The sequence below is a fragment of the Rana temporaria genome, chromosome 6 (genome assembly GCF_905171775.1).
Source record: "Rana temporaria chromosome 6, aRanTem1.1, whole genome shotgun sequence".
NCBI classification, from domain to species: Eukaryota; Metazoa; Chordata; class Amphibia; order Anura; family Ranidae; genus Rana; species Rana temporaria.
The window spans coordinates 12,791,195-12,817,210 of NC_053494.1; the positions used below are offsets into that span (position 1 = coordinate 12,791,195).

The following is a 26,016-nucleotide window of genomic DNA, read 5'->3' on the forward strand; positions in this document are numbered from 1 at the left end:
GCCCGTCGCAGTAAGCTACGCCGTTTACGTAAGGCGTATGTCCGGCGTAACGTTACGACTCATAAAGCAGGTGTAAGTCATGTTAGGGTATGGACGTCGGAACAGCTGTCGGATTTTACGTCGTTTGCGTAAGTCGTACGTGAATGGGGCTGGGCGTAAGTTACGTTCACGTCGAAAGCATTGAGCCGACCTATCTTAGGGAGTATTTGCGATGTGATTCTGAGCATGCGCGCGCATGCGCCGTTCGATCGGCCATTCATTTACATGGGGTCACGGTTAATTATAATACAACACGCCCACTGCCTTGCTACTTTGAATTAGGCGGGCTTACGCCGGCCCATTTACGTTACGCCGGCGTACATATTGGAGCAAGTGCTTTGTGAATACTGTACTTGCCTCTCAATGTTACGACGGCGTAGTGCATATGAGATGCGCTACGCCTATCTAAAGATGCGCCGATCTCTCTGAATCTGGCCCAAAGTCTCTCCACTTGTTATATGAAAGAATCGGCAAACTCTGCATTGGAAATCGCCAGGGGGGGGTTGAATCGAGATCACGATTTTTTAACGATTAATTGTGCAGCTCTAATACATTGACATAACAGTGATTGAAAGATACGTTTACTGCCCCCTTGGGGTTTCATTTCATTTCTGTATTACTTTTTTTATTTTTGAGGACAATTTTGAACCAAAAAGTACACATTACATCATGATACATTGGTACAAAATCTTCCTTGGTACATAACTCATCAAGATTTACTGTTTCAGCAACTCCGTCGGTCATGGTTGAGAAGGTGGAGAAGGAGGACAAGACCAGCGTTGCACTGTGCTCGGTGACTGGTTTCTACCCCAGTGATATCACAGTGGAAATTCTACAGGACCGCACAATCATGGAGGACTCAGTACTGTCTGCATATCACACTAATGCTGATGGCACTTACTCAGTTAACAGAACATGGAAGATACCAACTGATGTGTCACCAAAAATGTTGTCCTGTTCAGTCCGACATGAAACCCTCTCACCTTCTGTACAAAAAGACCTTCAGGTGGTTTATCAAGGTAAGACCCACAAAATATCAAAATATATATAAAAAAAAGGAATGTTTGGTAACAAAACATAAACTGCAAGCTACACCACAGATTAAACTTTTTTATTGAGAAATAAGTGTGATGTTACAACCTTAAAGTGGATGTAAACCCGAATTTATTTATTTATTTGTTTGATGTCACAATGCACAGTATAAGATTTCCTATCATCTGTGCCCAGTCTTGCCACACAGAGTTAATCCAGCCCTGAGCAATCCTCTTTTATTGTTCAGTGAAATAAAACGGACTTACAGAGAAAAACCTCAGTCCGTTCCGCCCCCTTGCTGTGAGTGACAGGTTATTTACATATCTCATGCACTAGCTTCAGACAGGCATTATTTTTTAATTGCCACCCCCCACTCCTTTTCTGAAGTCATGTGGTTACTTTTCTGGATTTTGACTGGATGTTAGTGATCATAGCAGAATTTAGTGTAAGGAATACACAGGAAAAAATGCATGTTGACAAGGGGAGAGTAGAGGAGGGAGGAGAGTCTACTGACATCACGGCTCCACCCACCGAGCTCCAGGCAACAGATCCACCCACAGAATCTGCAGTTTTCCAGTTCTTATAGCAGACAGAGGGGAGACATATGACAGGTAAGGATACATGCAGGAGGCATCTATATCCTTATAGATCAGCACTATGGCAGGAGTTTAGAAAGGATGAGAGTGGCTTTACATCCACTTTAACGCTGCCCCCTGGTGGCCCTTTAAGTGGGCTTTAATGCCCAGGAGGCAGCGTGTCTTCTGTATTATGCAAGTACGAAAAAGGAAAAATAAATAAACAAAATTATGTTTTTATTATTTTCTTTTCTTTTTACGATTTTTGTTAACACACTTTGATCTTCTAATTTTGGAAGGGTTTTTGAACCAATAAATCCTCTAAATTAATTTTTCTTCTACTTGATACTTGGATTGGGCTCCCTCGATTTTATAGACAGTGGCACACCCTTGCATGAGATTCCCTTATGCGTTTTTCTCTTATATGAAATTTGTTTCTTTGATTCCACCTCATCATCTCACTTTAAGGTGTCTCAGTCTCATTGCTCTTAGTAGATTGCATTGCTATGATGGACTCATTGGATGATGGTACATGGTCATACAGTATTTATAATAACTCTTTTATTATCTCTAGGAGGCAGCGATAATACAGGCGTGGTGGTAGGCTGCATTGTTGGCGTGATCATTTTGATAGTGGTCGGTCTTTTAATTTTATGGTATTGCAAAAGGAAACCAGGTGAGTGATGACGTCATTGCATTGCATTTTAAAACAATATCAATGTATAGGCAAGACACTTTATCGTTTTTCATATACTGATTACATTCAACTTTATAACTAATAACCAATACACAAAAATTGTCATGTGTTTTTTCTTTGGTATAACCCAGTGTTTCTCAATTCCAGTCCTCAAGGTGCCCCAACAGGTCATGTTTTCAAGATTTCCCTCAGATGAAACAGCTGTGGTAATTACCAAGGCAGTGAAAATGATCAAATCACCTGTGCAAAATAATGGAAAGCCTGAAAACATGACCTGTTGAGGGGCCTTGAGGACGGGATTTGAGAAACACTGGTATAACCTAATTTATATCTCCTTTGAGGTGTCTATTGAGGAGAGCAAAAACTGAATTACCGGTAATTTGAGGTTGATATAAAAGGATATTTGACAAAAATGATCAACAAGAAACATAGATTAGCAGTAGGTATAATAAGAAGGGCAACACTGCGGCACCTCTTCCCATATTGTTGAAATTTGCACAGCGTATTTGTACTTTATAGCAGATGTCACTGCATTGTGCAAGCACTGCATATGTACAAAAAAAAATTGCTAACAGACAAAATGCTGCGGTCCCCTGCAGACGTGGTCTAAAACGAAACGTGTTGGGGTTACCTTACTTGTGACGTCATCACACACAGCGCTGGCCGGGCAGATGTGAGAGTACCATGTTGGATATATCACGCTCATTGTCTTTTAAAGGGGTTGTAAAGTCAGAGGGCCGGATTCAGATACAACGGCGTATCTCCGGATACGCCGTCGTATCTCTGAGTGCGCTCGGTCGTATCTCTGCGCCTGATTCAGAGAATCAGTTACGCATAGATATCCCTAAGATCCGACTGGTGTAAGTGTCTTACACCGTCGTATCTTAGGCTGCATAATCACGCTGGCCGCTAAGTGGCGCTTCCGTATAGTTACGCGTGGAATATGCTAAATAGGTATTTACGCCGATTCAGAAACTTTTTCCGGCGTAAAGTTACCCCTGCGATATGAGGTGTAGCTAATGTTAAGTATGGACGTCGTTCCCGCGCCGAGTTTTGAAAATTTTACGTCGTCTGCGTAAGTCGTTCGCGAATAGGGCTTTGCGTAAGTTACGTTCACGTCGATACCAATGAGGCTTTGCAGCGTAATTTCGAGCATGCACACTGGGATATTTTAAAGAACGGCGCATGCGCCGTTCACAAAAATCGTCTGATACGCGGGGTCAAGTGAAATTTAAATAAAACACGCCCCCAACATCCCCATTTGAATTAGGCGGGCTTGCGCCGCCACACATACGTTACGCCACCGTAACTAAGGGCGTAAGTTCTTTCTGCATACGGAACTTACGCCCAAAGTTACGGCGGCGTAACGTATCTGAGATACGTTACGCCAGCAGAAAGATCCGCTGATCTTTCTGAATCCGGGCCAGAAGGTTTATTATCTTAATGCATTCTAAGCATTAAGCTAAAAAAAAATCTGTGTGCAGCAGCTCCCCAAATATTAACCCGATCTTCATCTACCGGAGTGTATGAGTGCCTCGACCATCTGGGACTCTTCTTGCTGATTGGCTGAGACACAGCAGAGGCACCATTGGCGCCCGCTGCTGTCAATCAAAGTCACTTGACCAATCAGCAGAGAGAAGGGGTGGGGCTGAACCGTGGCTCAGTGACCGAATAGACACAGGGAGCTGCGGCTCGGCTGAGTTTCCCCCATAGTAAGCTGCTTGCTGTGGAGACACTCGACAGGAGGGAGTTCCCAAGAGAGCCATCGAGGGACCCGAAGAGGATCTAGGCAAAATAATTATTCATGGTCTGGACTTTCACAGCACCAGTTTGGGATGATTTAAGGATTATGAACTTTCTGTTGGACTTTTAATGATTTATCTCTTCAAGCATTTTGTACATTATTCACTTAGTCTTAGATGGTGTGTGAAATGAATTAATTTATTTATGTATATACAGTTTTCAATTTATGAATTGGTATCGATTTTATCTTGATACATATGAATTGATTTTTTTTTATTTGTTTAGTTTCACATTGCACAATTGATTGGATTTTTTCACATTTAAAGAGACAGCACATCTCTTTTATTTTATTTATTGGGTGTCACATCACACAATTGATTGAATTTTTATTGAGTTATCACATTATATTTAAATAGATAACACATCCATTTTTATTATCAGACAAAATAAAGCTTTTTTTTTAGGCTAAATAGACAAACAGGTTGATTTACTAAAGGCAAATACACTGTGCACTCAGCAAGAGCAGTTGCTCCACAGCTTAGTAAATGAGCAGAAGCTCTGCTGACTTCCATCATTCAATCATGTGCAAACGAAATGGCTGTTTTTTTTTTTTTCTAGCACGTGATTGGGTATTCTTTGCGAAGTGAAGCTTTACCTCATTTACTAAGCTCTGGAGCCAGAGTCTATTTGCCTTTCGTAATCAACTAAAATAGTCCCTGACAGAACACTGCCGCTGTTCTGTCAAGACAGCCAACTCGTTGAAATCTCCAAGTATTGGTGCTGCAGAGTCTCCGGAAGTGGCGTGGTTGAAGATTTTGGTGAGTGGGTGTTTTTGGCAGAAACAACAGAATTTCGATCCATGTACCGACATTTCCATACTGGTTGTACAGACATTGATCTACTGATTGATGACTGTACAACCAACCTGTTGGGTTTTTCATGATCAGTCATTGCAGCCGGCTATAGCCAGCAGTGCTAAAGACTCTCTGCTTTCAGAATACAATGACTCAGCGGGAAGGATTCCACAATCCACATCAAGTGTGGATGGGATAATCAAGTCATTTTTTTCAAACAACCCGCTGGTTGAAGAAAAAAATGAATAATGTTTGGGTTGCCTTAGTGGGCATCACTGGCAGCCCTTCCATTAGGAGCGCCCGGGCGCTGTCTTCTCTGTCCATGCCACCCCTACATGTATAATAGATAGAACCATGCAGAGCATGAATCTATCCACGACCGCCGCTTCCGCCCTCTATTAATGCGTCCGGCCCCTTTTCAGATACCTGGCACCTGAATTACAGCGGCGGGGGTAATTTTTAAAGGCTTCAGAATAGGGGGCTCATGGCGCAGAGCACTGCGCCATGAGCCCACGCAGGTGTTACAAAAGTGAATGAATATTCGTTGTTGAAACTGATCCTTAATCTGGCCAATCAGAAGCATGTGTGAGGCCCCGTACACACGAGAGGATCCATCCGCTGGAATTGATCCGCGGACCGGCTCCAGCGGATAGATCCCCTGGTGTGTACAATCCAGCGGATCTGTTTCCGCGGATTTTTATCCCCTGGGATGGATTTCCAGCGGATAAAAATTTGAAGACATGCTTTCAAATCTATCCGCTTGAATCCATCCCAACGGATTGATCCGCTGGTCTGTACAGACTCACCGGATCAATCCGTCCGAATCAATCCCCCGCATGCGTCGTAATGATTCGACGCATGCGTGGAATTCCTTATATGACAGCGTCGCGCACGTCGCCGCGTCATCATCGCGGCGACGGCGCGACACGTCATTGCGATGGGATTTCGGCGCGGATTTCGATCCGATGGTGAGTACACTCCATCGGATCAAAATCCTCGAAAATCCTCGAGAGGATTTATCCGCGGAAACGGTCCGGTGGACCGTATCCGCGGATAAATCCTCTCGTGTGTACTAGGCCTAAGACCTGTTTTCCAATTGGCCGAAAAGAGAAGACTCCCGATTGGCCACCAAAAAGGAGGGAGGAAACGGAAGCCGTTGCTGCCGTGAAGACTCGTGAAGAGCAGGGGAAGGGGAGGCCACCACTGAGCCGGGGAAGCCGCTAGTGAAGCGATGGGGTAAGTGCTACAGACCGGGGGGGGTGTCGGTGGCATACTGTTTGCTGCCCCCCCAAAAAAGGTAGAAGGCAGGAGTGGGCTTTCATTTATCTAGAGTGTATATGCTCACATCTGTGACACTGTAGTCACATGGGCTGCACATAATATAGCAATAATTTGGAATGGAATGCCTGGAAGTCAATATTCCAGGTTGCGCCACTTGTTTTTGGGTAGAACACGGGCAGAAACCCCAGAGGTATCTCTCATGTCCATGATACCAGGATTCATAAAAAAAATCAAGAAAGGCCTGTTCCACTTCTAACTCTTAGTGGGTCTTGTCTTTATCCCTAAATATTGGAAATCACCATTATTCCCATGATTTTGGAGTGGGCGGCTGAATTGAACAGCATGAGGCATGGAATGCATATTACTCTTTTACACTGTTATCTTGTTTCATACAGGTCATAGGTTTATGGTGAAAGATATTGAGAGTCCTGGATGGATTGATGGTGAGAAGACCGCATTGTGCTGTGAAGCTTTTCACTGTACTGAAGATGTCAAGGTGACTTGGGTCATTAAGCTTAGAGATGGTACACAACATGAGGTCTCCGACACGGGATTAAGTGATAAGGAGGAGGAGCAACCACTAATGTCCAGAGAGTACCAGGTGACAAAGGAGCATGACAGTCAGAAGATGAAAGGACACGTGACCACAAAGTTGACCTTCATTCCTTCTATATCCAGACATTTGGGGTCCTCTGTGTCTTGCAAGATTGTTCATCAGAAGAAACCTGTAGAGAAAACATTTGAGGTCAAGTCCATTTATGGTAAATAATGTAACCTTATGTTATGTTGGTTGAGTTGGCACACAGTGTATTTAACACAAACAGCTTGTAGTTACGTAACACCCAAATTCTGAGTTGCTTTATTGGGCCTAGCCCATTGAGAGCATTTATGGCTTATTTCTAGGCTATTGCTAATCTTCCTACTTATTTCCAGTCTATGGGACATTTTCCCTTTTATATTCAGTCTATGGGAAATCTTCCCACTTATTTACAGTCTCTGGGAAACCTTCATTGCCCCTAGTCTATTCAGAGTGCCCCTTGACTTACTTCTGGTCTATGGGAAATCTTCTGACATGGACATGGAGACAGTATTCAGACAAAAAGCCTCATATAATAGTATATATAGATAAGAATATTCTGTATTGGCCCACATTCAAAAACTAACCATAATGCCCAACAGGTTAACTGCTTGTTTAGGTCCAGTTCTTCATCTGTGGAAATGGGAGAACAAGACTTTCACTGCATCTGTTCTGCATCCAGCAGCACAAATGTGAAGGAAATGCCCTATTAGACATTAGTCACTAGAACAATTGTCCCCATTGGGAGATGTCCCCTTTATTCCTGTTCAGGTGGCAAATTAAAATTGTTTTTTCTCCCTCTCTTTTAGCCCTAGCCACACACAATGGTCGGAAGGATGAATCTCCCCAATGGGGACACACACAGCACAAAATAAACTCTTACCACTCTTTTGAAAGCTACTTTTAAATCATTTCAATTTTCTTGTGGTTTATTATATAACACTGCACTTATTTGGAGGGTACATTCATAATATTAGACAAGTGAGTAGGGTAATTTCATGAGCTTTAGAAACTTGGTAGCTTGAGCCAGTTTAAGTGTGATTTATCCAGCATTTACAACAAAGTTTGGCTAGCTACAGGTGAAACTCGAAAAATTTGAATATCGTGCAAAAGTTCATTTATTTCACTGATGCAATTTAAAAGGTGAAACTAATATATGAGATGGACTCATTACATGCAAAGCAAGATAGTTCAAACCGTGATTTGTCATAATTGTGATGATTATGGCTTACAGCTCATGAAAACCCCAAATCCACAATCTCAGAAAATTCGATTTTTGTGAAAAGGTGCAATATTCTAGGCTCAAATGTCCCACTTTAATCAGCTAAATAAGCCATAACAATGCAAAGGGTTCCTGAGCCTTTAAATGGTCTCTCAGTCTGGTTCAGTAGGAATCACAATCATGGGAAAGACTGTTGACCCAATAGTTGTGCAGAAAACCATCATTGACACCGTCCATAAGATGGAAAAGCCTCAAAAGCTAATTGCAAAAAAAGTTGGATGTTCCCAAAGTGCTGTATCAAAGAACATTAACCCCCCCTGGCGGTATTCCCGAGTCTGACTCGGGGTTACATTTTTCTGCTGCGATAGGTAACCCCGAGTCTGACTCGGGCTCGCCTCGCAGAATCCACAGGCTTGGTTTACTTACCTTGTTCCTGGATCCAGCGATGCCACCGCGCTGTGTGAGCGAGTGAGACCTTGCTTTTAACTCAAGCATATTGTTTTTTTCTGCAGCTAAACCCACGTTCGTTGAGCCTGTACAGTTTACACTATCTGACCAGGGAGATGTAAAAATATCAGTGAAATTACAGAAGTTTTATCCTCAGGAGATGGAGGTGGGATGGTTCTTCAAAAGAGAACAATCTGAAGAGAAAATGTTATCAGAGGTCATAAAGAGCAATTCTGGAGATAAATTCGATCTTGAGAGTAAATGTTCAGTTTCTGGAGAATTATTGAAAGATCCCTCATTCAAAGTCATTGTGAGATGGAAACATCTATCCATGGAGAAACCACAATCCCGGGAGATGTCTATAAGAGGTAAGGACTTAGATTACACATTTACTACAGAATTTTTGGATCCTAGTCTTCATGGTAGATTTAAAATTTTAAATTGTAATAATTGAGACACACAGCAGCTAAGGAGTAGGAGAGACTGGGACAGAACTAATTTGTAAATCAGAACTACAAGAACATTCCAAATCAAAATACAAACATAAGACTGGTTCCTTGTCGTAGCAAACCATTTATTTTATTACAAGGATAAATTCTAATAGATCCGTGCATACACGGATTAAATAACGATGATACTGTAACTCTCAATGGGAATATGAAAGCAAAAATGATGGACAATTCTTTATTTTTCCAGTTTTCCTGTGTAGGGTTTAATGTGCTTCCACGTGTGTCTTTGTCCCCTTTTCAGACCTCCCATGGCATCCAAAGCTACAGAAGTTTCCAATAGAGAGCGTCTTCCAGGGTGACGAGGTTCTCCTACAGTGCCGGGTGTCAGACTACTTCCCCGATGCTCTGGCTGTAAAATGGTTTGAGAGGAAAATGGGCAATCAGGACTTGGAGGAAATCTCCAGTTCTCAGAAATACAAAATTCCAGAAATCTCATCATGCAGGATGGAGAACCAAACTTTCTCTTCTACAGCGGTTTTATCTTACAAGAGGTCTGATCTGTCGGAAAAGGGAGTAGAGTTTATTTGCAGAGCGGAACATCCCAGCCTGGATACACCCATCCAAACCAGTATTGTACAGTACAGAGATGCAGGTAATTATAATTATTTTATAATTTAATAACATAATGATTTTTCCATTCCCAAACCAGTAATGAATACTTTGGGTCTGATTTACGAAATAGTGATCAGAAACATCCCCACATGTGCAGAAATATAAAATAATAGAACTTCTCTTTTCCATGAATGGATGTTATCTTTCCTGAGTTGCTTGTGATACATTATAACCTAACTGTTGCACATTGATAATACATGTAGAGTTTATCTCCCCAAGTTTCCTGTCCGCAACAATTGTTTTAGTTCATGTTGCTACAATATTGCTCCTTAGAAACGGCTCATTGCTTACAATATTATTATCCTAACATTAGGTTCATACAAGGAGGCAGCCAGATTAGCAAGATTCCTCACAATCTGAGCGTTTTTCCTTTTAGTGGCCCCATATGACATCTAGTTCATAAAAGGGAAGACAACGTTGTCTGGGGTATGGTGACGGATGTATGTTTGAATTTTCTTCACATAGTGCATGGCCTTTATTTTGTTCACAATAACGTTTTTTATACTTTTGCATTGGACATATTGGAATAGTTCCTTGCATATATCCGCTTTTTAGTGTGACTTTCTTGTTTACACATTCCCCTATGTTTTCTAGTTGTAGCTCCCACCAGAAGAAAGATATTGTCTCATGAACTGCCTCTTCTCTTCATAGGAGGAAAATGTCTTCTAATCAAAGAAAATCTCTGTTGCTATATTAGGGTGTAAGAAAAGAAATGGCTGCACATCCAGGAATTCCGATTGCGAGGTCACGTAGATGTGTTTCACACAAACATCTTGGGCCAGATTCACATAGAGATACGACGGTGTATCTCCTGATACGCCGTCGTATCTCTGACTTAGGCCCGTCGTATCTATGCGACTGATTCATAGAATCAGTTATGCATAGATATGCCTAAGATCCGACAGGTGTAACTGTGTTACACCGTCGGATCTTAACTGCATTTTAAAAATGGCCGCGGGGGGCGTTCTCGCTGATTTACACTGAGAAATATGTAAATCAGCGAGATACGACAATTCACGAACGTACGCGGACCAGACGTAGTGTTGTTACGACGTTTCTGTAGCGGTTTTCCCGACGTATACTTACCCCTGCTTCTATGAGGCGCAGCCAATGTTAAGTATAGCCGTCGTTCCCACGTCGATTTTGAATTTTTTTACGTCGTTTGCGTAAGTCGTTCTCGAATACGGATGGACGTCATTTACGTAAGCGTCGAAACCACTGACGTCCTAGCGACGTCAGTGGGAGCAATGCACGCTGGGAAATTTCGCGGACGGCGCATGCTCATTTAAATCGGCGCGGGAACGCGCCTGATTTAAATAGTACACTCCCCCTAGCCGCGGAATTTGAATTCCGCCGGGGGATTTACGATCCGCCGCCGCAAGTTTGGAGGTAAGTGTGTTGTGAATTACCCACTTGCCTCTCAAACTTGCGGCAGCGGATCTTAAATCACATAGATCACGCGGATCCAAAGATCCGCTGATCTATGTGAATCTAGCCCAGAGTATATAAAATACATGAAAAACACCAGTAAATAATTTGGAAAAAGAAAAATTAATATAAATACATATAGTGTGAAAGGAGAAAGAAGAATAAAAACCATAGTGAATATAAAAACATTTGTCTAATATGAGCATACTGTATATGTGCATGCAGGTGCACAGACATGAATGCACCCACATGCACATGCACGAGACATACATGTAAAAACATGTATTCCTCCATGCAAAATACTGCTCCAACACTATAAATTCATGAACAAATGCACCCATCATAGAAGAACTACCTCCATTTTGATGCTTCCAATGGCGCATGTGTCCCAATACGATTGTAAATATCGTATGGTAATTTGATACAGACCCTATATACAGGTACCATACATGCGATAATGTCAACTTTGGTCCAATGCGTCCACACAAAAGTACAAGGAGATAGTAGGAAATACTTAAGGCTAAATATCAAAAAAATTCTAATAAAAAAATAAAAAAAAAAAAACATTTAATGAATACTGTCTCATAAGTATATCCATAACCCAGACAAGGAACCAACCATGATCACCAGACTTTATACAATAAGGGTGGAAGGGAATGGAACCAAACTTAGTAAGCAACCCGTATAGGTATAGCTTGTGATTCTTTGCCAGATTGACATAAAGTATGTAGACAGGGGCGGACTGACAACTCATGGGGCCCCCGGGCAATAGGAGATTATGGGGCCTCTGGGCAATAGGAGATTATGGGGCCCCCGGGCAATAGGAGATTATGGGGCCCCCGGGCAATAGGAGATTATGGGGCCTCTGGGCAATAGGAGATTATGGGGCCCCATAAATAAAGTATACAATATACAGTATACAGACACACACATACAGTATACATACACAGTACACAGACACACAATATACACACACACACAGTATACATACACAGTATACACACACAGACACACAATACACACACACATACAGTATACATACACAGTATACACACACAGACACACAATGCACACACACACAGAATAGACACACTGAAAAGGTACTAGAGAGGCGGGTCAGCTATAATCTTGGGATTTATAAAAAAAATACAGATTTTTACATACTGTCCTTGGTTTTACTGAGGCTGGCAACCCTGATGGGGCCCCCTAGTGGAATGGGGCCCTCTGGAATATTATGGCTATTCTATTGCTGAGCCTTCGTACAGTTTTCAAAATTTTGCAGTTATGTGTTGAATCCTAACAGCAGTGGATGTCTTTTTGAACCTACAATTTTAACCTTATATGCATTTAAATGTAAAGGAGTCATAACGCTATCTATACATTAGCAAATAATATAGTCTTTGATGGCCACAGTGGAAAATTTTATATTTTTATAGGTATATAAATTCTAACAAAAGTTTATTTTTCATACTTCTATGCATGTTATCTTGTACTCTTTTAGAGGCTCCAACATTCGTTTTAAACAACATCCAGGGCCCCCAGACATGGCTCAGCGGGGAGAAGGTCACTTTATACTGTACGGCCTCATACTGTAAGGAAGGCACTCAAGTCATTTGGATGGTGAAATCATCAGGTGTAACTATATCTGAAATAAGCGAGGATGGAGCAAATGTGAATAGAGACTCTCATCGGTCCTCTGGATATGTGGCTCACAGAGAAAGAACTGAAAAATCTGATAAAGAGGGTCTTCAGGATGTCACCTCCTCTCTGACCTTCACACCTTCCATCTCTACACACCAAAACCTATCCATCGCCTGTAAGATTCTCTGTGATGGAAAAATAAAGGAAAAGACTTTTCAACACAAATATCTCTATGGTGAGATTTTACAAAATTTTTGTGTATTTTCTTATGAAGGCTTAATGGTATTTGATTGTTCTGTCTCACCTTTCTTTTTATGCGAAAGACATTCTTCCTGATGCCACACGTTTCAGGGAAAAATTCCTGTCGGAAATCCCAAGGGAAAAGCCGAGAACCTGCTGGGTCAGTCTTTCCCCCGTACACACGAGAGGTTTTCCCGACAGGAAAACTGCGATGGAGATTTGGTCGGGAATCCCGGCCGTGTGTACGCTCCATCGCAGTTTTTCCCATAGGAAAACTGCCAAAAAACGCCGGGCAAAAGTCCGCCGGTCTTCCCGGTGGGAAAAAAGAGAGCTGGTTCTCTTTTTTTGTCCAGTGGTTTTTGGGCAGTTTTCCCGTCTGAAAAATTGCGAGGAGCATACACACGGCCGGGATTCTCGGCCAAAAGCTCTCCTCGCAGGTTTCCCATCGGGAAAACCAGTCATGTGTACGAGGCATGAGACTCAGTCTGTGTGGGGAATATGGCAACTTGCTGACTTTACAAAAAACAAGAGGCAGTTTAACTCACTAAGAAGGCTCTGAAGTTAAATTCATTGTAGTTTTATTGAAGCTTGGCACATGCAAATGATGTGCTTTCTGGCTTACTAGAAGGTAAAATGAATCTGTCTCTGTATGTGTATTAACTGTACTAATCCCACTGCATGGTGACTGGGAATGGCAGTGCATTGCTACATCAATTTTTACGGAAACATTCATTCCTTTAGGCTTGTTCTAGTGACTGTTTCTCACTTTATTCTAGCAAAACCCACTGCATCGGGCCCTATTAAACTGTCTCTGACCGATTCTGGAGAGGTGTTGTGCTCACTGGACATAGAGGGATTTTATCCCAATGATATACAGATGAAATGGAATGACAAGAAGACTTCAGAACCAAACAGAACATCTCAGAACAGTGATGGGACCTATAGTGTTCATAGTGATTATACACTTCCTGGGAGCTTCTTCACTCATCCAAACTCTACGGTGAAGGTGTCCTGGAAACACGACTCCATGGAGGACTGGGAGAGCAGAGAGCTGTCTGTGCGCGATAAAGGTACCAAGAATGATCAGATCCAGGAGTTACTGAATAAAGGATTTTTTTTTCATGAAACAAATGCAGTCATTTGACATTTGTACATTAAAGTATAACTAGAAGCAAAACTTTTTTTTTTTAGTTTTGGATAAAGTGGAGAGTCCTGTTTACCATTATCATTGAAAGTAAAAAAATCGTACATTTTGGGTTGTCCCCAGAAAGTAATACAGGGGAAATCTTCCAATGGGGACAATGGTTCTGGAAGGAATTCCCTTAATCTTCAAGGATTTCCTCTCAGTTCCTGTTTGGCTATGGGACAGGATGGAAGGGAAATCTCCACAGTGGGACACGGATGGCGAAAAAAAAGTCTGACAGGGGTTATAACCTTCCCTTGCTCTATCCAAAATGAAAAAAAAAAAAATTGCCTATACAGTGGAACCTCGGAGTACGAGCATAATCAGTTCCAGGAGAATGCTCGTAATCCAAAGTACTCGCATATCAATGCGAGTTTCCCCATTGAAGTCAATGGGAACGAAAATAATTTGTCTTGAATTGACTTCGCCTCGGAAACAGCAGAAAAGACCCGAGGATACCTCGGCTGTCCTCGGCAAAACACGGAAAGACTTTGTTCCCGAGATTTGCCGAGGTCAGCCGAGCTGTCCTTGGGCCTTTCCGTGCATTTCCGAATGGCGCCAATCAGCTGCGATTGGTGCTGTTCGGCTATGATGCAGGGACTGTAGCTGAAGCCTGTGTGTTTACCTGGGGTTGTGTTTGATTCATGTGGCGTGCAGCCATGGGCTTACTATTACTGTGCAAAAAAAAAGTCTTATTAAAATGATGTTGGTTAATACAGAGATCCTCAGTTGACCATGAATAACTTGTAAAGTGCCAGTGCCCTTACTTTGCCCTTAGACAATTATATGCTGCAGTCAAAATTAACCATCTAAGATACGTTACGCCGACCGGATAGATACGCTCAGGTATCTGAATCCGACCCTGTCTATCTTAATTTCAGGCTGAAAAGCAACAATATGTAATTATTTTAAAGGGGGAGATGTAAAATGCCGTTAGTGCATAGATACACATATAGAACTGCTCCTACTATCTTTTGGCAGGTTACAGTGGTAGAAGCAAACCAGTTAATTTCTACATTTGCTCACTGCATAAATCTTTCCAGGCATCTGTCTACACATTTTGACAGCGTATCTGCTATTTAGAAAAAGTGGATTTTAACACTGCTTATGCCTTTTAGGTATTTATATAGACATTTTTACCTAAAGATGCTGGCCAGTGAAATACCACCTATATTAGACAGTGGCAGAACTTCAAGTTTGTGTTTATGTATGTGGCAACTTGACAAGAATGAACAATTTTCAATAGAAATGGCACTAATCTTTTAACATTTTTCCATTTATTTCTATTACTGACATTGGTATCTTCTACTGTATATCTCTTACATGCAGATTTTCCCTGGAAGGCGAATGTACAGGATATCCCGGTCCCCAATCTTCTCATTGGCAGAGCAGCTGTACTGAAGTGTGAGGTGTCCAATGTATTTCCTGATGTCTTGACTGTGAAATGGCTGAAGAAGGAGAAGGATGGCCAGGACTTATTCCCTGTGATCCACAGCCAGACATATAATATCTCAGAGCTCCGACCAGAGAAGCAGAAGGATAAAACATTCACTTACAAGTTGTGTTTGAAGTTAAAACCATCTATCAGTACAGAAGAGGGGGCGGAGTTTATCTGCAGGGTGGAACATCCCACTTTGGAAGTGCTGGCAGAGAAGAGCACAGGACCTCTCACTATAAAAGGTGACCATCCATTACCTTGCCCTGTATATCGAAGCAAACTAGAGGTTCCCAAATAGATTGTCATGAAGCAGAACATAGGTTTTGGGTCTCCACAGTACAAGTCCCATGCTTTAAACTAGCAGTGGCTTCAGCATTTTCCCACAAATTGGGCCTTGCTTGGGAGGACCTGTGGACAGGTTTGTGAACTTTTGAGGAGGCCCCTGATAGCATATTATGAAACATTGTACCTCTAATCTAAGTTTTCCTAGATCAACAGCACATGAGAAAGCAGACTTATAGAATATGGGCCCTAATAATAGGAAGGACTCAGGTGAAATGTGTTAGTACTTTAGATTTGAAATAGGGAAAAGAAGTTGTTGGGACTTTAATTGAAACAGAACACTAGGGCAGAGTGAATCAATCAATATGATAACAAATATTTATTAATGGCATGCTAGGGCAGTACTTCAGATTTGTCATTGTCTGGTAGGAAAATGACTGACTAGTGTTGTATCATCTATTGTACAAATGTGTGTGGGGCACACGGGCACTGAGGGAAGGGGGCGAACTGCACTCTGCCATACACTACATATCAGCCCCCCCCCCCTCCAACCCTTCAGCATCCTTTGCTGCTGGCAGCTTCTCCTCTCTCTTCCTAGCTGGCTTTGGGTGCTACAGGGGAGCCACAGGTGGAATTAACTCTTGAAACTGCCCCCCCCCCCCCCCCGCCAGCTGCTCCGATATCCCCCCATACTGCACTGACCCTCAGGGATTCCCTGACCCCCCCTTCCTGAAGCACTGCTGGCTGGTTTCTACTCCTCACCTCCCGCCAGCTGCTGCTGGGGTGGAAGATCAATGCCGTGTTCAGGGTGGGGGGCTGGTTTACAATACCTTTAGAAAATCTAAGCATAACACTTATACCTGGCTCTAGCCTTTCCAATAAGAAAAACTTATAAAAATGTGGCTTGTAAAATGTAATTTCTGTTAAATAATGTGTTTAATAATCTATCAATAAAAAACATATTTTATTTTGCTTCTCTGCATACACACAGGATTTCCAAAGGTGAAGGACATTGCCTGTGTTGGTGAGGACATCTACTCTCTGGAGGTGGACGGCTTTTACCCACAAAAACTGACCGTGTCCTGGAGACTGTGTGGTCAGTCATCTACAGTAGAGAATGATCCTGTGACCTCTCATATTACATATAAAACTAATGATGATGGCAGTTTCAAAGCTACAAGTACCTGTGACCTGAGGAAAGCCAAGAATAATCTGGATAAATGGACTGACTTGGAGGCCATAGTGGAGCATGAAACACTGGATAACCCCATTTATAAAAGAGAAGGTTAGGAAATTATGAATAAGAACTACCTGTAGGGCTCCAGGGCCACCACTCGGATTCAGATTTTCATTCTTTAACTTTTTTTTTCCAAAGGGCCTTATGAAAAGTTGAATTGCTTAATTTAATGGACGTAGATATTAGATGTTACAAACATAGGGCTAGATTCAGAAAAAGCCTGCCGTAACTTTGTGCGGGCGTAGCGTATCTCAGATATGCTACGCCGCCGTAACTTAGTGAGGCAGGTTCTGTATTCAGAAAGAACCTGCGTCCTAAGTTACGGCAGCGTAGCGTAAATCTGCCGGCGTAAGCACGCCTAATTCAAATTGTGAAGAGGTGGGCGTGTTTTATGTAAATAAAATATGACCCCACGTAAATTACGTTTCTAAGGAACGGCACATGCGCCGTCCGTGAACGTATCCCAGTGCGCATGCTCCTAATCACGTCGCAAATAGTCAATGCTTTCGACGTGAACGTTATTTACGCAAAGCCCTATTCGCGAACGACTTACGCAAACAACGTAAAATTCGACGCTGTCCCGACGTCCATACTTAACATTGGCTATGCCTCATATAGCAGGAGGAACTTTACGCTCGAGAAAGCCTTACGCAAACGACGTAAAAAAATCCGCCGGGCGCACGTACGTTTCGGAATTGGCGTATCTAGCTCATTAGCATATTCTACGGAAGCGCCACCTAGCGGCCAGCGTAAATATGCACCCTAAGATACGACGGCATAGGAGACTTACGCCGGTTGTATCTCAGCAACATTTAAGCGTATCTCAATTTGAGCATACGCTTAAAGATACGACGGCGCAGATTCGGACTTACGACGGCGTATCTACTGATACGCCCATTGTAAGTTTTACTGAATCTAGCCCATACTGTTTATTGGTTTTGCTAGAACTCACCTCTTCTACTGACATCATAGGATGTTCATAATGTAGTGATAAATTGTATATCTCCTATTTATAAATTGTATATTGTCTGTTGTACAGGCAGGAAGATTGCAACTTCATTGTCTCAAGACGAACACCAAGATTCTTCTCCCCGGATCGCACAAGAAGTGTCTGTGGCTGACTCCATTCCTGCACTTCCTCCAACAGGTCAGTGTGATGAGATTTTTCTATGGGTTCTCCATCTAGTTCTGTGCCTTCTACAAATGTAGTTAACCACTTACCCCCCGGACCATATTGCTGCCCAAAGACCAGAGTACTTTTTGCGATTCGGGACTCTGTCGCTTTAACAGACAATTGCGCGGTCGTGCGACGTGGCTCCCAAACAAAATTAGCGTCCTTTTTTTCCCACAAATAGAGCTTTCTTTTGGTGGTATTTGATCACCTCTGCGGTTTTTAGTTTTTGCGATATAAACAAAAATAGAGCGACAATTTTGAAAAAAATTAATATTTTTTACATTTTGCTATAATAAATATCCCCCAAAAATATATAAAAAAACATATTTTTTCCTCAGTTTCCTCAGTTTAGGCCGATACGTTTTCTTCTACATATTTTTCGTAAAAAAAAATCGCAATAAGCGTTTATTGATTGCTTTGCGCAAAAGTTATAGTGTTTACAAAATAGGGGGTTTTATGTCATTTTTATTATATTTTTTTTACTAGTAATGGCGGCGATCAGCGATTTTTTTTTTCGGTACTGCGACATTATGGCGGACACTTCGGACACTTTTGACACATTTTTGGGACCATTGGCATTTTTATAGCGATCAGTGCTATAAAAATGCATTGGATTACTATAAAAATGCCACTGGCAGTGAAGGGGTTAACACTAGGGGACGGGGAAGGGGTTAAGTATGCCTGGGTGTGTTCTTACTGTGGGGGGGGGGTGGCCTCACTAGAGGAAACACTGATCTTCGGTTCATACATTGTATGAACCGAAGATCAGCATTTCCCCTGCTGACAGGACCGGGAGCTGTGTGTTTACACACACAGCTCCCGGTCCCCGCTCTGTACCGAGCGATCGCGTGTGCCCGGCGGCGATCGCGCCCGCCAGGCACACGCACGGGAGTCGGGGGCGAGCGCGCGCGCGCGCCCCTAGTGGCGGCTGGGAGAGAGGACGTCATATTACGTGCTCTCGCCCAGCAGAGCCACCTTGTGGACGTATTTCGATGGTGCGCGGTCGGCAAGTGGTTAAAGTGGAGGTTCACCCTCAAAAAAAATTCTGACATCACATGGAGTCGAGCCATCCTACCGACAGAATGCCGGTGTTTTTTTTTTTTTTCTCAGCACATACCTCGTTATCATGATTTTCACCTCACGGCAATCCCGCGGGACTGGGCGTTCCCAAGCACTGCCTGTGATTGACAGGCTTCCGAGCGGCGCATACTGCACGTCACAGGTTGCCGAAAAAACCGGAACGTCGGTACGGCTCTATGTACACCGACGTTCGGGTTCTGTCGGCAACCTGTGACGCGCAGTATGCGCCGTTCGGAAGCCTGTCAATCAGCCATTCAGCTTCCAGGTTTGTTGGTCTAAGCTTAAAGCAGAGTTCCAACCAAAAGTGGAACTTCTGCTTATACGTATGCTTCCTCCACCCCTCCGGTGTCACATTTGGTACCTTTCAGGGGAAAACGGGGACCCGTATATGACAGGTCTCCTTCCCCACTTCCGGGAGACAGGCCATGGCCCGGTTTCCCGAAGGTTCGGCCCCCCTCCTCCTTGCCCCACCGTCGGGCCAGCAGAGGATTTTTTCATGCTCCAATTTTAATAGAATTGCCCACTTTGCATTGTGTCCTTGTAGTATATACTGTATATCGTACATGGTGGTTAGGTATAATTTCTTATATTTTTTTAAGCTGCGTGTTATCTCTTTGACAGACACAACGAAGGTTCCATCACCTCAAGAAAATAGTCAGCAAAATGATTCTCAAATTCCACAGGATAAATCACAGACTGACTCTGCTGTTCAACCAAAAGGTATAGATGATGGTTTTTATTGTTGGTTAACCTTCTCTCCCCATGGCTTGTAGCAAAAGGAAGAGCCTGAAGGACTTCTCATGAAAAATACAATGACTTCAGCTATCACTAGGAAACAATAGGTTTAGAAAGTTGATGTAGAATCGCTGGCTCATCAGCATATTACACATTAAAAACGTAAAAAATAAGCTTTATATATATCTTGAAAAAAAAATGAAAAGCACATTAGTAGGCACAGTAAGTAATCAACTCCTATAATGTGAAGTTTCTCAAATTATATCTGTAGCGCCCCTAAGTAGGCTACTAGTGTTAGGTAAACTTTATTTTTGGCCTCCCTGTAGTCAGGGGGTGCAGTAATCATTGTGTCTGTTCTCAGCTACTTTCCCCTGCATCCCACTGTGCCCTGGGACATAGTGGGTGAGAAAATTAGACCCTGTCTTGCATATTCATACCTTTTCAGCCAATCCCTGGTCAGGAGAGTAAGTGGCCAGCAGGGGGCTGAGATGAGTATAAATAGACTGGAACTATGATTAAAAATGTAGCTCTAAATATTGTGAGGGACCAAATCACATTGTTTTTTGACTAGCGCACTATTTTTCCACTTCTACGTAAATAGTCTGGGGACTAGAACAGCTGTCTCTTGTTCCTGGGAGAATAAGACCCAACCTGAGGACAGAGGCATCCAGCAGCTTCAACAAATTAGGCAGGATGTCCTCTAGGAGGCAGCCACCCTAGTGCATTACACCGCAGAGCTCTGCAGGTGAAGGGTGCTGCTGACTCCCGCTGACTTTTAAAAGTTCCTTGATGTGGGCCTTTTGTGACACGTGGGCAGCAGATCGCACCGTTGCTATTTGCAACCTATGTCTGAAGCGGATCAAGCGTGGACAGAACAGCAGCCGCTTTGGCACCACATGCTTGATCAGATATATGACGACCTGCCATGCAGTCCGTTGGCAACAGTACTTGAAAGACCCACATCAAAGAAAAAGGCGGACCTCTCCTTGCTTCTCATCTGGGATCTCCAACCCCACTATACCTCCAGTCCTCTCAAAAACCTGCACTGAGAGGATTGAAGGTATAGCAATAGGTGTCTCAAGCCAATCTGCTAGCAGTACACCACCATCTGATTTTAGCAAGCTACTTTCCCTACCCCAGTTGCTGAACTGTAAAAATAAATTTGGTCCCAGCCATCCACATGCTCATCGTCTGAATGCTAGCTTGGCCCAATTGCTAGCAGTGCAACTGCTCCCTTTTCAGCTGATAGACTCTGCCCCCTTTCCCGAATTTATGGAATGTGCTGTACCTCAGTGGCAGATTCCAAAACGCCATTTATTTTCACGAAAGGCCATTCCTGCTCTCTACCGGCATGTGGAAGGCAATGTTTTGGCCTTGTTGGAGAGGGCGGTCAGCGGTAAGGTGCATATTACTGCTGACTCATGGTTCAGCAGGCATGGACAGGGATGTTACCTTTCCTTCACGGCCCACTGGGTAACTGCTGGCAGTTGGGAAGGATGCAGGACAGGGTTCAGTATTGTTGGAGCTTGTTCCGTCACCATGCCTCCAAAATGCTAGTGGTGATTCTGCCACAGCTCTCTCCTCTCCTTTTCTTCCTCTTCTGATTTGTTCTCTGAACCAACAGTGCTCTGTAAGTGTTCAAGGGGCTACGCAAGCAGTCAGGAAAAATATGCCATGCAGTGCTTGAGTTGGTCTGTCAGCTCTGCAGGGGCAGGCTCAGAGGTGGTTGACGACACGCCAGATTCAGCCAAGAATGGTTGTATGTGACAATTGCACCAACCTTCTCTCCCCCCTCCGACACTTGACCCATGTTCCATGTTTGGCACACGTCCTGAATTTGGTGGTGCAGCAGTTCTTGAGCAGGTACCCAGGCTTACAGGATCTCCTGAGGCAGGCCCGAAAAGTCTGTGGTCATTTCCGTCGGTCATACAATGCCAGTGCTTGGCTGGCTGACATTCAAAGGGAATGCAACCTGCCTACCAACCACCTCATTTGTGACATGTCCACCAGGTGGAACTCAATGTTGGCAATGCTGCAGCACCTGCACACGCAGCAGAGGGCCATCAATGAATACCTGTGCGAGTGTGGCACCAGGACAGGGTCAGGGGAGCTTGGCTTCTTTTCACCATGCCAGTGGCTACTGATCAAGGATGCATGCACTGTCCTGTCACCATTTGAGGAGGCCAAGAGGATGGTGAGCAGCGACAATGCATGCATCAGTGATACTGTCCCTCTTGTCTTCTTGTTGGAGCACACGCTTCGTGGAATAATGGACAGGGCACTTGAAGCAAAACAGCGGGAGGAAGAGGAGGACTTCCTTACCTCTCAAGGCCCCCTTTATCCAGATAGTATTCCTGGGGCCCCCCTAACACACAGGAAGAAGAGGATAACACTCAGCATCAGCCTTCAAGGGATGGTTTTCAGTCACCAGAAACCCTCCTTGTACATGGTTGGGATCATGTGATCCTTAGTGACCCATAGGACTCAGAATCGAATGCCTCTGTAATCTTACGCTGCATGGCCTCCCTGATTCTGCAAAGCCTGTGAAAGGACCGTAAGATTTGTGGTATCAAGGAGAGGGATCATTACTGGCTGGCAACCCTTCTTGATCCACATTACAAGGGTAAAGTTGCAGAACTCATCCTGCCTTCGCAGAGGGAGCAGAGGATAAAACATCTTCAGGAGGCCTTTGTGCAATGCTTTTCCAGACCCTGGGAGGTTACAATTTCCTGATGCTGGACAATGTGTTGCTGAGGCTTCATTTAGTCAGAGGAAGAGCGGTGGAGAAGGTGGGCAGTTTACCGAAGCCATTAAACAATTTTTCAGTCCTCAGCGCCAAGGTCTGATCAGTTCAAGCAACCATCGCCAGCGTCTGCATTACATGGTACAGGAATATCTAAGGGCAAGAGCAGACTTGGAGACCTTTACAACAGAGCATCCACTGGGTTACTGGGTCTTGAGGATGGACCACTGGCCAGAACTTGCTCAATATGCAATTGAGTTACTGGCCTGTCCTGCATCCAGCATACTTTCTGAAAGCACATTCAGTGCTGCTGGAAGGTTTGTAAGGGATCATAGAGTGTGCCTGTCCATAGACTCTGTTGATAGGCTCACATTCATAAAAATGAATCAGTCTTGGATCAGCAGCTATCAAGCACCTGATGCTAATGTAACTGTAAGTTCCTACGTACCTGACCGACGAGCCTGATGCAGAGGAAGGCCTCCCTTACGTATCTGACTCGTGGCCCCTTGTAGAGCAGACAGGTGGCACGTGAGTGCAGAATGGTATGAGTGCATGGCGGGTCAGCTGTTGAAGAAGCTGCTCTGAGGTTCCTGATGCTGCAGAGAAGAGGACCAGCTGAGAAGAGGATCAGAACAGCAGACAGGCTGGATGCTGGAACACCCGATATCCGGACACACACACCCAGATGCCGGGTCTGGCAGATAATAGAACAGTCCAGAGGGGTGTGGATACAGAAAAGTGCAGGCAGGCTGTATCAACACAGACAGGGGATGCTGTAGCAGGTGCAGAGGTAAACAAGTCAGGTCACAGGCCATGTGCAGGCAGAAAGCAAGAGAAGTCCAAAGGCAAGCCGGGTCGTTCAGGAAATTGATCACAAGAGCAGATTAACAGGAGCAGGGGTCACATGAAGCTGCAGATCAGACAGCACTGGTCCTGTCTGCATATCCTGTTTAAATAGGCAGTTTGGCGCCAAGAACCAAATGTGTACCGGCGCACACAGACGTGCACCAGCTCGGCCAGCAATGTGTTTTCCACTGGGCACTTCCTGACAGTAGCTGATTGAATTTTCTATGGATGTGTGATCCCTTGAAGACTGCCTATGCTGAGTGACTATCCAATTCCTCCTCAATCTTGATGTTGCTACTATAGGTTCCAACAACATTTTTGGTTTAGGGCACCACCACCACCACCCAAGGCCCAGTTTTTCTGCCCCTGTTTAACAGGGGCATGTAATTACAATTGTTGATCTAGTATTTAACAGCAGGGCCCATTCCTGCGTCCAACAAGAGTATCTGTGAGGGGTTACAGTGTTGTGGCACCACCCAAGGCCCAATTTTGTAATTCCAAATCTTGATATAATATTTTACAGCAAGGTACGCTCCTGCACCCAATAAGAGTAACTGTGAGGGCTTACAGTTTTCTGGTACCACCAACTCCTAAGGCCCAATTTTCTGCAGAGTATATAGGGCAGGCTGTAAAGTATATATACTTCTGTTCAGAGTATATAGTGCCTGGGGGACCCCCACGCCGTTTTTTTTTATTTGGGTGCGGAGTTGCCCTTAATATATCCATACCAGACCCAAAGGGCCTGGTAATGGACTGGGGGGGGGGGGCCCATGCCGTTTTTTCAATGCCGGGACCTGACAATACATCACAGCCACAAGTAGTTTTAAATGACATGTTTTCCTTTTTTGTTCTAAACGCGGGGGAAATGCGCTACTTTACAGGCATAATAAGGACACTCCCCAGGCTTGATATTTAAAGGAATATTTTTTTTTTATTGTTTCACTTTAAGCATTATTAAAATCACTGTTTTTAAAACTTTGTTTTGCATTGATACATGTCCCCTGGGGCAGGACCCGGGTCCCCAAACACTTTTTATGGCAATAACTTGCATATAAGCCTTTAAAATTAGCACTTTTGATTTTCACGTTCGTGTTCCATAGACTTTAATGGTGTCCAAACCAATTTTTTGCCTGTTCGCACGTTCTGCTGCAAACCGAATGGTGTTCAGCTCATCCATAGTATTTAGCCAGGTTTGCCTTGCTTTTGATTGAGAGCAAATCATAATGGGTGGATTCAAAGGCTGCAATTGGGCTGAAAAATAGCTATGGATTTGCCCACCAGTGTGTACTATCAATCAAAAGCAAGACAGACCTGTTGCAGAACTAGTCTTTCTGTTCCCCATCAGGCCCCAATTGGAATTTGAAATGGAAATATATTGCAATAAAAATATAGTAAAATATAAGAGTGAAATAAGGATGAATCATGAAGCAAAGTAAAGAGGGCCCCTTTTCAATAGTCTGAGCACACAACAAGCAAAAAGGAAGAATAATTATCAGCTTTAGTACCATTTGCCAACCAGCCAGATGGCTTTACAAGTGCACAGGCTTTCTAGAATCTTCATATAATATCAGTGGTGCTAACTAATGCCCAGGTCCATATATAACCAGTCATATGTTAGAGGAACACTGATGTTTTTTATTTAACTTTCTTAAAGCGGAGGTTCACCCTAAAAAACAAGTTTCTACCTTGCCATTCAGCATACTAGCGTCAGCTAAAGTATGCCTTTATTTATTTTTTTGCGCCGTACTCACAGTTTAATCCCCTAGTTAAATTTCAGACACCCGCGGGGAATGGGCGTTCCTATGCAGAGGGGAACATGATTGACGGCCGGCTATGGCGCGTCACGCTTCCCGAAAATAGCCGGAGTAGGACTCGGCTCTTCACGTCGCTATACAGCGCCTGCGCACAGACTAGGAGCTGACTGCGCAGGCGCCGTGAAGAGCCAAGTCCTATTTCGGCTATTTTCGGGAAGCGTGATGCGCCATAGCCGGCTGTCAATCATGTTCCCCTCTGCCTAGGAACGCCTACTCCCCGCGGGGAGTCTGAAACTTAACTAAGGGATTAAACTGTGAGTACGGCGCAAAAAAAATAAATAAAGGCATACTGTAGCTCGGGGATGAGCAATTAGCGGACCTCCAGCTGTTGCCAAACTACAAGTCCCATCATGCCTCTGCCTCTGGGTGTCATGCTTGATGCTGTCAGAGTCTCGCTATGCCTCATGGGACTTGTAGTTTGGCAACATCTGGAGGTCCGCTAATTGCTTATCCCTGCGTGTAGCTCGTGCTAGTATGCTGGATGGCATGGTAGAAAAACATTTTTTTTTTTTTAAGGTGAACCCCCGCTTTAATGTGCTTAAAATGTTGCTAAGGCTATATATAAAATTAAAGCAGATATTAAAATT

General features: G+C 43.7%; 1 protein-coding gene across 1 annotated transcript in view; it reads left to right on the forward strand.

Annotated features, from left to right (window-relative positions):
* The window catches only part of LOC120943117, a 57,103-nt gene that overhangs the window by 16,344 nt on the left and 14,743 nt on the right, over positions 1 to 26,016 (forward strand). Inside the window, exons 3-13 of the mRNA XM_040356238.1 lie at positions 768 to 1,058; positions 2,221 to 2,322; positions 6,617 to 6,982; positions 8,533 to 8,835; positions 9,218 to 9,568; positions 12,518 to 12,892; positions 13,674 to 13,967; positions 15,410 to 15,760; positions 16,792 to 17,085; positions 18,077 to 18,184; positions 19,913 to 20,011. Coding sequence (XP_040212172.1) covers positions 768 to 1,058; positions 2,221 to 2,322; positions 6,617 to 6,982; positions 8,533 to 8,835; positions 9,218 to 9,568; positions 12,518 to 12,892; positions 13,674 to 13,967; positions 15,410 to 15,760; positions 16,792 to 17,085; positions 18,077 to 18,184; positions 19,913 to 20,011 — 2,934 coding nt within the window. The remainder of the gene's footprint in view (positions 1 to 767; positions 1,059 to 2,220; positions 2,323 to 6,616; positions 6,983 to 8,532; positions 8,836 to 9,217; positions 9,569 to 12,517; positions 12,893 to 13,673; positions 13,968 to 15,409; positions 15,761 to 16,791; positions 17,086 to 18,076; positions 18,185 to 19,912; positions 20,012 to 26,016) is intronic.